The sequence below is a fragment of the Octopus sinensis genome, linkage group LG16 (assembly GCF_006345805.1).
Source record: "Octopus sinensis linkage group LG16, ASM634580v1, whole genome shotgun sequence".
Lineage (NCBI taxonomy): Eukaryota > Metazoa > Mollusca > Cephalopoda > Octopoda > Octopodidae > Octopus > Octopus sinensis.
In genome coordinates this window covers 4609403-4621902 of record NC_043012.1, presented here as the reverse complement: position 1 = coordinate 4621902, position 12500 = coordinate 4609403, and the positions used below count along the sequence as shown (strand labels likewise).

At 37.4% G+C, this 12500-nt stretch overlaps 1 protein-coding gene across 1 annotated transcript in view; it reads left to right on the top strand.

The window, feature by feature from the left end:
- LOC115220581 (chitin synthase chs-1-like) overlaps positions 1–12500 on the top strand; it is a 162159-nt gene that overhangs the window by 55224 nt on the left and 94435 nt on the right. The window contains exon 2 of the mRNA XM_036510185.1: positions 12048–12360. Coding sequence (XP_036366078.1) covers positions 12151–12360 — 210 coding nt within the window. The 5' untranslated portion in view covers positions 12048–12150. The remainder of the gene's footprint in view (positions 1–12047; positions 12361–12500) is intronic.

Sequence of the window (12500 nt, the reverse complement as noted above, 5' to 3'; positions counted from 1 at the left end):
AGGTAGCAGCTGAGCAAGAATCTTTTTTGTGCATGGCGCAAAAGATTGTGCAACAGCTGACCTGGCTACGTTGGAAGACAGACTAGTGAACGAACCAGTGGATTTTTGCCGCCTTATCTACAACCAGGGAGGCAGTTATGATAGACTACATCAACATTGGGAAAGAAGATATAATACTAGCCTTAGATGAGGTGGACGCAAAATCAGCTGTTGGCGCTGAGGGTTTCCCAGCAATCCTCCTCAAATCATGCAAACGTATCCTGGCAAAACCACTACAGATTCTCTTCCAGAGTTTTCTTGTGAATGGCAAACTTCCAAGCAAACTGAAGGAGGGAATAAGATGCCCAATCCCTAAATGGGGAAGTATAGCAGATGCCAAACTTTATAGACCTATCTTCTTGAATTCACACATCAACAAAGTCATGGAATGAAAAGTTAGAGGGAAACTAGTCGCATTCTTTGAAGAAAACGACTTGCTGAGTGATACCAAGCATGGTTTTCGACCATGCAGAAGCTGCCTGACACAGCTCCTGGGTGTTGAAGCAGTTACTCGACAACTCAAATGTGGATGTAATATACTTTGACTTTGTAAAAGCTTTTAATGAAGTTGATCATGGTATGATATGCCACAAATTGTGCGATCTTGGCATAGCTGGAAAGCTTGGAGAGTGGCTACATGACTTTCTGAAAGATAGAAGTCGGGCAGTGATGACCAATGGAGCCACCTCGAAGGAAACACTAATAGTGAGTGGTGTTCTACAGAACACTGTCTTAGAACCATTGCTTTTTATAGTGGCTCTCTCAGATATGCCCTCAGCGTCCTGCATAGCCACCCTTGCAATCTACGGAGACGATGCGAAATTCTCGCAGAAAATACAAAACCCTAGCGATGTTGCACACCTGCAGCAGGAGTTGGACACAATTTACAGTTGGGCTGAGGACAGTAATATACAGTTTAATGCTGGAAAATTCCAAACCCTGCACTACTAGGACCCAAAATTGAACGAAAAACATACAGGGTACACTGGCCCAGGTGGGATTACAATCCTAGAGCCTAAGTCAGTGCGTGACCTGGTTATCGGCATGAGTGATGATACCTCTTTCCAAGTGCAAATTACCAAGACGGTGACAAAGTGGAGACGGTTGGCTGGCTGGATCCTGAGAACCTTCAAACACTGAATGAAGGAAACCATGATGATCTTCTGGAGGACATTTGTCCTCAGCCACCTGGACTACTGCTCCCAACTATGGTCACACCACTCTGTAAAATTAACGGCGGATCTTGAAGCAATCTAGTGAAGCTACACAAAGAATATTGTCTCATTGAAAATGCTCAGCCGCTGAGAAAGGTTGAAACAACTAAGACTCTGCTCTCTGGAGCGAAGGCGGGAGATATATGCAGTAATATACATCTAGAAGATCCCGGAAGGGATTTACTAAATCTTGGCATTGAAGCTACACAAATGCCAGAACGGGCCACCACTGCACAGTGTTAAAGATCTAAACACTGCCGTCGCGTTTCAGGACCAGTTACTGCGACAGCCTGTGTTTCAAGGGCCCACAACTTTTTAACACTTTCCCAAAGAGCCTGAGGGACCTGCACCAGGTGGATGTAGGTGTTTTCAAAGCAAAACAGGATCTCTTCCTGTCGAGAGTCCCAGATGAACCTACCTCGCGGTAGGTGGTGTAAATGAGGACAACTACATCAAACTCCCTTATTCACCAAATGCCACATATCAGAGTGGGTGGCTCTCAATAATAACAGTATAGCAAAACGGCGATGCCCCAGAATGGCCGCAGCTTTTAGCTGAAACCGATAAAAGACACATATATATATACATATATATATATAATATATATATATATATATATGTATGTATGTATTTATATATATATATATATATATTATATATATATATATATATATATATATATGTATGTATGTATTTATATATATATATATATATATATATATATATATATATATATATATATATATATGCATGTATGTTTGTATGTATGTAAGTATATAAACTTGTTCTCATTTCAGATACGTTTGGAGAATATTCGAACCCGTAAGAAATTCATTCACCGTATTTTGTCATGGAAAAAATTTCTCTCAGTAAACAAACACAACCATACATGTATACATGCATTCATACTCACACACATTTACATACATACACAGATACGTATACATACATATATAAGTGTGTATATTTGTATGTATGTATATATATATATATATATTATATATATATATATATATATATATATAATATATATATATATATATATAGAGAGAGAGAGAGGAGAGAGAGAGAGAGAGGAGAGAGAGAGAGAGAGAGAGTGCTGAAAAGTTCCTGGCTTCGAGTAACAGAAATATATTTCCCTCCCAGATTCACATGGTTGTTTCAGCCGTCCTCCATTTTTTTAATCCCTGTAAAGGAACCCGGAGGGTTCGGCCTCCAGCCAGGCCTTTGGCGATACCCTTAAAGCCAGAAACTTTTCAGCGCCCCATATATATATATAATATATATATATATATATATTTTCTTTAACTTGTTTTAGTGATTTGACTGCGGCCATGCTGGGGCACTCTTTTTTATATATAAGCTAGGCAAGGTCATAACGGCGTAGCATAATAGAAATTTGTGGATAATAGAGTACATAAACATTGAATGTAGATCGTGTAACACTTCAATACGCTGGGAATAATAGATGCAGACATTCGTAAATAATCTCAAACCAATCCTAAACGGATCAATACTGAATATCGTGATATTTACGGTCGAATTTTCGGTTATTAAATAGAAGTGAAGCAAAGCAAAAAAATCTTTTGTTAGATTTTTTTACCGCAAACATCACGGGGTTAAGTCATTCTATTTTATTATTGAATGAAGTAAATGCCTTGGATTAATATTTCTTTTATACTATTACTGGATTTTTTTTTCATACAATTCTGATTGAAATTCAAGTTGTGACAGGAAGAGCGGTTTTGTTTTTCTTTTTCCATTTTTTTTTTAATGCTTAAAGTCCTAATCCAATCAGGTAACGAGTGCACATCCAGGAATAAGTCACTTGATGACGATTGAATATTTAGCCGATTGAAATGAGTAGATATAAATATTGGAAAATTTTTCAGATTTAAAGAATGATTATATTGGTAACAGATCCCGATGTCTCTGATACAAAGGAATAATGCATATGGAGACAAATAGCGTTAGCTACCCATTCACGTGGTTCCCTCCACAACGGTTTTGGGGCGGTTCTTTTACACAAAAGTCTCTGGTATTTGGGCCTTTAAATAAAAAAAAACTTACCTGGTGGCTCGTCTAACCAGAAATAACAACCAAATATCTCTTTCAAATCACTTCTTTTTTATCTTTTTTCATCTTTGAAATTCAGGTATAGGAAAAAATATCGCGTGGCTCTCCGCCGGTTGCGACGACGAGGGTTCCAGTTGATCCGATCAACGGAACAGCCTGCTCGTGAAATTAACGTGCAAGTGGCTGAGCACTCCACAGACACGTGTACCCTTAACGTAGTTCTCGAGGAGACTCAGCGTGACATAGAGTGTGACAAGGCTGGCCTCTTTGAAATACAGATACAACAGAAACAAGAAAAGAAAGTTGTGGTGAAAGAGTAGAGCAGGGTTCGTCACCACCTCCTGCCAGCGCCTTGTGGAGCTTTAGGTGTTTTCGCTCAATAAATATTCACAATGCCCGGTCTGGGAATCGAAACCGCGATCCTATGACCGACAGTCCGTTGCTCTAACCACTGAGCCATTGCGCCTCCACAGGAAAAAAAAATATACACATATTATGAACATATTTATTTATTCATTCATTTAGCTTCCTTAGTACGAAATTCTTAGGATTTCTAGTCAACAGTAAACTATTTCTAAAGAGGTAGAACGTTTTTGATTACAAATTTCCTCTACCAGGACGACCTGGAATTAAGAATTATTAACTTCCTCTGTGATTCATTTAAAACTGTTTGGGAGAAGTGTTTAAAACATTTAAAACTGTTTTGGCAAATTCGTGTTCATTAAGCATTTACAATTTCTGCGAAAAGATTCAATTCATTAAACGTGATCTATGTCTGCGTAATTTTAAAATTCTGTCCAATGACTCAACAATAAATTGTTATTGATTTTCTTAGTAGTAGTAGTAGTGTAGTAGTAGTAGTAGTAGTAGTATAGTAGTAGTAGTAGTAGTAGTAGTAGTAGTAGTAGTAGTAGCTGAATTGACTCAGGATTGGCCTTAGACTTGAGAGAATTTGTGTGGGTAGCCGGCCACTACCTGGAACCTTAGATATCCACACGAATACCAATAAACCATTAAGTGCTCAAAACCCTTTTAATGATCTTCCCTATTCCTGAGAGGCAAATCTTCTGTAGAATCTCTACAGGACATTCCCATTCCAACCTCCACTATCTATTTGTCTATGTCATCACTCACAATCCCTAAAGAGCCAATAATCACATGTACAACCTTTACAGATTTCATATTCCAAATCCGCAATCTCAAAATTCAAGAGGTTAATATATTTTTTTACCCTATCGCTTTCTTTCTTCACAACCCTGGAATCCAATGGACACGATGGGTCACTCAATAAGCAAATTCGATTTTTCGTTGTCTTCCATTGTAATATGTGATTTGAATGGGAAAATCCCACAAACTTTTGCACATTTCCGACTCAAGTACTCTTCTATCCGATAATTGTTCCATGTATTTCCTGCTCCAAACCCCCGTTTCTGACAAAGCTTCCAATGTAGAACTTTCCCATTTTCAGTATCTCTCCATTCCTTATATTTTCCATGGGCCAGCTTGAGGTATTCTGCATCAATGTGTCTTCAACATTTTACCGATACCTTCTCCCCATACACATATTTTGTTGTTTGCTTCCAGCGCTTGATCATGACCTGCTGCAATAAGGCTCTCGATTTCTTTTCCTTTTTTTTTTTCAATTGCCCTTTTTAAAATCAACCCTAGGATTTTCTTTCACATACATTCTCACCTGACCATGGAAAGATTTTTCATCAATCTGTTAAACATGTTCCCTTTCAATTTCATTCCTGTCCCCTTTCTCCTTTTCCAGTTTTGATTACCAGTAATAAGGGAGGCCAGATAAAGAATATTTCAACAACCTATTCAAAATTTGTTTAAAATGAAACTGCTCAAATAAAGGTGAAACTGATAGAATAAAATGAAAGTGCTAAACTGAAAATGAAACAAACAAGCAACAAAATAGGATATCCGTATTTACGAAGATATTTACGAAGAAAGTGAGCAACTGATTTTATTATTTGCTCATTTGTAATTTCCTTTCCCAGGCTTTCTTCAAATCCCAAACCCGCTTATTATTATTTATAATTATAGATATTTATTATTATTATCTATTTATTATTATTATTATCTATTTATTCACTGTTAAGCTAGTAGATGCTAATTCAATGAACAGGAAAGGAATTTATCTTGAGGTTTAATGACAAGTTTCCTCAGATATCTCTCTCTCTTTTACTTGTTTCAGTCATTTGACTGCGGCCATGCTGGAGCACCGCCTTTAGTCGAGCAACTCGACCCCGGGACTTATTCTTTTTGTAAGCCCAGTACTTATTCTATCGGTCTCTTTTTGCCGAACCGCTAAGTGACGGGGACGTATCAAGTATTTTCCTCCGGATTTTTGCAGAATATATGACGGTACGTCTTGCAGTTCGATGATGCGAGTAACAATTCCAATCTCTCTCAGTCTTTTTGGTAGCATTTTGTACGTTGTGCCAAGTACAACAATTACTACAGTTTTCTTCAGTTTCTTCAGCTCTCTGGCTGAGATATTTCTATTTTTTTATAATTTCTTTAATATAGATTTTACTGCAAATTTATGATCTTACACTATTTATTTTGTCCCCTATAACCATATCCTATCTTTTTGCTTTAATTGTATGATCAGCTTTCATGGGGAAGTCCCACAAGATATTGTACTTCTCATTTTCTTTCACAGCCTTTGGTTCGTGTTCCCACTACGTTTCCATTATTCTGAAGCAGCACACTCGGTTAACATCCCAATGCTTTCTTTCACCCGCGCGGTCATACCTGCGCTTCTACTCTTTTGTACTAAACTGCATTCACTCAAGAAATGACTGATACTCCCGTTTCCTGTATTACTATTATTCTCATTGTGGAGGCGCAATGGCCCAGTGGTTAGGGCAGCGGACTCGCGGTCATAGGATCGCGGTTTCGATTCCCAGACCGGGCGTTGTGAGTGTTTATTGAGCGAAAACACATAAAGCTCCACGAGGCTCTGGCAGGGGATGGTGGTGATCCCTGCTGTACTCTTTCACCACAACTTTCTCTCACTCTTACTTCCTGTTTCTGTTGTACCTGTATTTCAAAGGACCGGCCTTGTCACTCTCTGTGTCACACTGAATATCCCCGAGAACTACGTTAAGGGTACACGTGTCTGTGGAGTGCTCAGCCACTTACACGTTAATTTCACGAGTAGGCTGTTCCGTTGATTCGGATCAACCGGAACCCTCGTCGTCGTAACCGACGGAGTGCTTCCATTCCATTATTCTCATTATATTATTATGATTATTATTATTATTATTGTTGTTGTTACTATTATTATTATTATTATTATTATATTATTATTATTATTATTATTATTATTATTCTATGTTTGACTTTTGCTTTATGTCTGTACAAGTTGGCTCCAAGTCTCACCCAGAGACCTCAAGAGACAACAGGTTGGAAGTTCTGTGCCATATATTTGGGTTTTTTTTGTGTTGTACTAGTGAATGTCTATTACATAAAAATAAAAAATAAAAAATAAATAAATAAAAATATAAAAAAAAGTTTGTTTTAAACCTTGGGATTACATAGAGAGTATTTTGCGTAGGATATGAGCAGTTCCCATGAGCATTATCTTTTGAATTTCTGCCATTTTGGGGTTTCCTGGTATTATTATTATTATTATTATTATTATTATTATTATTATTATTATTATTATTATTATTACTACTACTACTACTATTATTATTATTGTTATTATTATTATTATTATTATTATTATTATTATTATTATTATTATTATTATTATTATTATTATTATTGAGTGAGAGAGCAGTTCATGCCATCAAAGTGACACTGGGGTAAAATATACGAAGCCCAATATACCCATCATGACTACCCGTCTGATAAAGGTACACCAGGCACATGCATCACAACCATATGTGCGCGACATGGTAATCTCATATCAAAATAAACAGCACATGACCTTGCAGGTGGGGCCCAGTTAGAATTTTCTTCAGGTTGAGTAGCCCATCCTGCTCAAAAGGTCCCTGAATAAGGGTTGCTTTAGGATGTTGAACGAAACACCTATGTTTCCAGAGGTGAATTATTCAAACTCCAAAGAATCCCTCTCAACACATGGCCATGATGCTCCCCCACTACTTCTACTCGTGATCAGAGATGCACGTATTGTCAGCCACTAAGGGACATGCTCAACTGGTTAAGGTCAAACAACTGACAAGCAAATTTGTGGTATTGAGCAGAATATTTGCTGTAGCCCATCTTTTATACCAAGACAAAACAATGTACATGATAACACTTCCAATCAGTTAAGATCAGAAGCCATGAGAGCCACTGCCTGGTACTGCATCAGGGCATTTATTATTATTATTATTATTATTATTATTATTATTTTATTATTATTATTGTTATATTATTATTATTATTATTATTATTATTATTATTATTATATTATTATTATTATTGTTATTATTATAATTATTATTATTATTCAGTAATGTGCTTTCACTGTACCACCCAGTGCAACTCTGTGTGCCTTAGGTATGTTCGGTGGTTTGTTGTCGTGCACTTATTTTACCCCAGATTGAAAGTGTTTTACGTAGGATGTGTGCGGTGTCCAGTAGTGCTATTTCCTGTATGTGATATATACTTGTCAGTCTTGTTGTTTTTGTTATGCAATTTTTTATATCACATTTTTTTTTACCATAAGCGGTATTTCGTCTATATTTACGTTCTGAGTTCAAATCTGCCGTGGTCGACTTTGCCTTTCATCCTTTCGGGGTTGACAAATTAAGTACCAGTTGCGTACTGATGCCGATCTAATCGACTGGCCCCCTCTCCAAATATTTCGGGCCTTGTGCCTAGATTAGATATTATTATTATTATTATTATTATTATTTTATTATTATTATTATTATTATTATTATTATTATTATCATTATTATTATTATTATTATTATTATTATTATTGTTATTGTTGTTGTTGTTGTTATTATTATTATTTGTTTGGCTTTTGCTTTGTATTTGTACAAGTTGACTCCAAGTCTCACCCAGAGACCTCAAGAGACACGAGTCAAGAGTTCAAGTTGGTATTATGACGATGGTGCCATATTTTTCATTTTGCCCAGAGTATTGTTCTAGAAAATGTCTGTCAAAACATGGGAAAATTAGAAGTTTGTTTTTAAAATTTGATGTTGAGACGATAGTATGATCTTAAAATGACAGTAATAGGGGTTCGCTGCGATGTACATTTAAGAGTACTTTTTGACAATGCTTTCAGTTTATTATTATTATTTAAGGCGGCGAGCTGACAGAATCGTTAGCACGCCGAGTAAAATGCTTAGCAGCATTTCGTTCGTCATTACGTTCTGGGTTTAAATTTCACCGAGGTCGACTTTGCCTTTCATCTTTTCGGGGTCGATGAAATAAGTACCTGTAAAACTCTGGGATCGACTAGCCCCATCCTCCAAAGTATCAAGTCTTGTTATGCCTACAGTAAAAAGGATTATTATTATCATTCAGGCGGGGAGCTAGCAGAATCGTTAGCGTGCCGGGCGAAATACTTAGTGGTATTTCGTTTGCCGCTACGTTCTGAGTTCTGCCGTGGTCGTCTTTGCCTTTCATCCTTTCGAGGTCGATTAAGTAAGTACCAGTTACGCACGGGGTAGATGCAATTGACTTACTCCTTCCCCGAAAATCTCAGACCCTCTGCCTATAATAGAAATTATTATTATTATTGTTATTATTATTATTATTATATTATTATTATTATTATTATTATTATTATTATTGTGTTTTGACTTCTTTAATGTGTACAAGATCTCACGTCTCAACCAAAGATGTCAGTGGTTAATAAGATTTTGCATCTAAAATGCAAAATGTTGAGATGACATGCAATTAAAAAATTTGATGGCTGTAAAAAGAAACTGAAATATACGTAAAATACATAAGGCTCCCATAACTACGATCTTTTGCAATTCTCTAATGTAGAGTCTGCCAGGATTTTGTCTACGTATTTGTTTGCTTTCTTTGATATCATTCGAAGTGTCTCAATAACAATAGCTAATGATGTTGCTTTGAGATACCACACCCTTCCGATTTCGATCTTCAACTTCTTATATTTGCTTAATTTCTCAAACGTTTCCAGAGATGTGTTTTTAGCAGCTGAAGCTACGGCATTAATCAATATTTTTCCACCCAATTTTTATAACGATATCTGCCCAGTTAGCCTTTATTTCCTGATCAGTCTGAACTGATTATAACCTCAGCATTCTTGGCAGATTAAAGTGGTTTGGCTTCCCACCAATTATCTTTGCGGAGAGGTTGCATGTGCGGCTTATCAACCAGTGTATGTACTGACCTGTCCTTTCATTTCTTTGCAAATACTCTTTTGGTGCCAGTCGGCCACATCCAGAGGCTGTGTGGTCGATTGTCTCTGGATGTTCAATGCATTCGCAATGCAAAGGACTGCCTCCACGTTTTATAAAATTATTCTAGTAATTCCTAGTTGGGGAGCATTGATCCTCAACAGCAACAATATATCCTTCAGTTTCTGGTTTAAAACCAAAGCATGTCAACTACTCATGAGTAAGGGCTTGGTCTACATCAAGATCCCTGTCTATATTCTCATATTTACCATGCAGTAGTTCTGGTTCTCTCTTTGCCTTAGGGTAACGGAGGCTTGGTGGTTTTTTTTTTCTTTTTTGGCCATATTTGCTTTGCTTTGTTAGTTGGGGACAAATTTTCTTTGAGTACTGTTTCTTAAAGATATATTTTTGAATTTTTCGTCACTGAGTGCAACTCTTTGGTATCTTCGTGTTTCAAAACCAGCTTTAACATCCAGTTGTTTGCTTGCTGCTTGTAAGCAGAAAATGCCACAGTTGCAATATTCAATAAGAGTTGCGAATGTTTTAACCCCCAACCGCCTTCTTTTCTTGGGAGGCATATTACGGTCTATGTCTGCTTTGGGGCGATGCATGCGATGCATTGTCATCAGCTTTCGGATTTTAACACCAACTTCGTTGATCTCAAAGATGGACCAGTTTACAACTTTGAAGCTATATGAGATTACACGCATTTCAACGTGTTTATGGCCTCAATTTCGTTCCTGGCATTCGACTCGGTTTTCAGAATAGCTTTTACTCTATGATAACACTCCTTTCTTATAATTTCTCTTATCAGTGAATGTTAAATACCATCTCCTTCCCAGATTCCTTGAAACTTATAACTTCCTATCATGTTCTAATTATTTCATTTCAGTATCTATCTAGGGTGATGTTGTATAAGTTTGATAGTTTTCTCATGACAAATGCAGCCTTGGTGCATTAGTCAACCTAAATTCCATTTCGATGTCATCACTAAATTGCTCGACTATATGAAAGAGTGCTAGCAGTCTTTGGTTATTTTGTGCAAATAGTTTCAAGGCATCCATATAGAGATGATTGATAATTTTTCCATACACCTTTTATCCATAGTTCGTTTCATTCTGGAGTTTACGGAGGGGAAACAGTGCTAAGCAGAACAACAACAGAGGTCTCCTTGGAAGATTCCAGAGAATCTGTGTCGAGAATTAATGTTGCTTTCCAGGGCTTAGTGGCATTCCTGGTTACTGGTGAAATTTTGAATGTCTCTTGGCATTCCTCTATCCAATGATCTGGGCTGGTACGATATTACAGTGTCATTCTTCCTTCGACTACTCTAACATCAGATGTTCTGCTGTCAACCGTTCAACCATCAACCGTCTTGTTGTCAACCCTTCTGCCGTCAATTATTTAGAAGTCAACAGTTGCCGTCAACCATTTTGCTTTCAACCGACTTACTGCCAACCGTTCTGCTGTTCATTATTTCGATGACAGCCGTTGTCCCATCAACCGTCTTACTGTCAACCTTTCTGACGTCAATTGTTTGGATGTTAACCGTTCTAACGTCAATCGCTCTAATGTAAACGTTTTACCGTCAACTGTTTTGAGGTCGTGTGTACGGATTCAGATATCAACCGTTCTGACATCAAGCGGTTTGCTGTTAATAATTCTGACATCAGCCGTTCAGATTTCGACCGTTCTACCGCCAACTTTTCGGTTGTAAATTTTTAGCCGTCAACCGTTTTGCCGTCAATCGGATCTTTTTGATTCTGGCAATTCTGGTATCAGGCGAACCCTTCTCACGTCAACCGTTCGGATGTCATCCGTTCTGCCGTCACTCTTTGAAATCAAACGTTCTGCAGCCAAACGTTTGGTTGCAAACAGTTCTAGCACCAACCGTTCAACCGGCACCGCCGCTGTACAATCTTAAATTCCATCGACCAGACGCGACTATAAATGCTAAAAGGCAATTTTCTCCACCACTCTACTAACCCGCTGTCCAACCTCCCAGCATAAATATCAGCTAATTTCTAACATAGACACCAGGCTTCATATTTGTAGAATGAGAATAATCGGTATTCATTTTAACTACTTCAGGAAGAAGAAAAGCATAGTCAATCTCGTTGAGATTTAAACTTAGATGGTCAAGTAGGCAATTAAATACCACGTGATATTTTGGACATCACTCTATCGGTTTTACAAATTCCCTAACATTTTCCCCAGAAAAAATTTCTATGGTAAGAACAAGGCCAGTTGAACATCCTTCGACTAAATAATGATTTCTTTTAAATGTAATCAAAAGTATTCATTACTTTTATTTGTAATATATTTTTATGCTATTCCTTACGTTGTTCTTTTCTTTTTTATCCAGAAGCCGTATCTCGGTGATCTTCTGAACTTAAACTTTAATCCGGCATGTGTAAATCATCGATTTCCCAGGGAAAAGTTCAGGAATCTCTAAAAAATATTTTTTGATGACGTTAAAAACTGTTTATAGCGATGGGTTCAATGTTATAGACGAAGTCAATGGCACCCATGGATACGGAGGTGCGTTCTACGCATCAAACTTTGATCAGAATATGCATTTAAAGCCGGACGATGGCGACTTATCCACATCAGAATTCCTCGACGAAGGCACAATTGTGGAAAAACTGTGCAAGAGGTTTTTCAGTGGAGAATACTACGTAAGTTGTAATTATTTTCCTTATTTCATTGTCGTGAAGGCGACGAACTCAGAGAATCGTTACCGTACCGGAGAAAGTGCTCAGCTGCATTTCTTCCGGCGCTTTGCGTTCTGAGTTCAGATGCCGCAGAGAATCCTTTT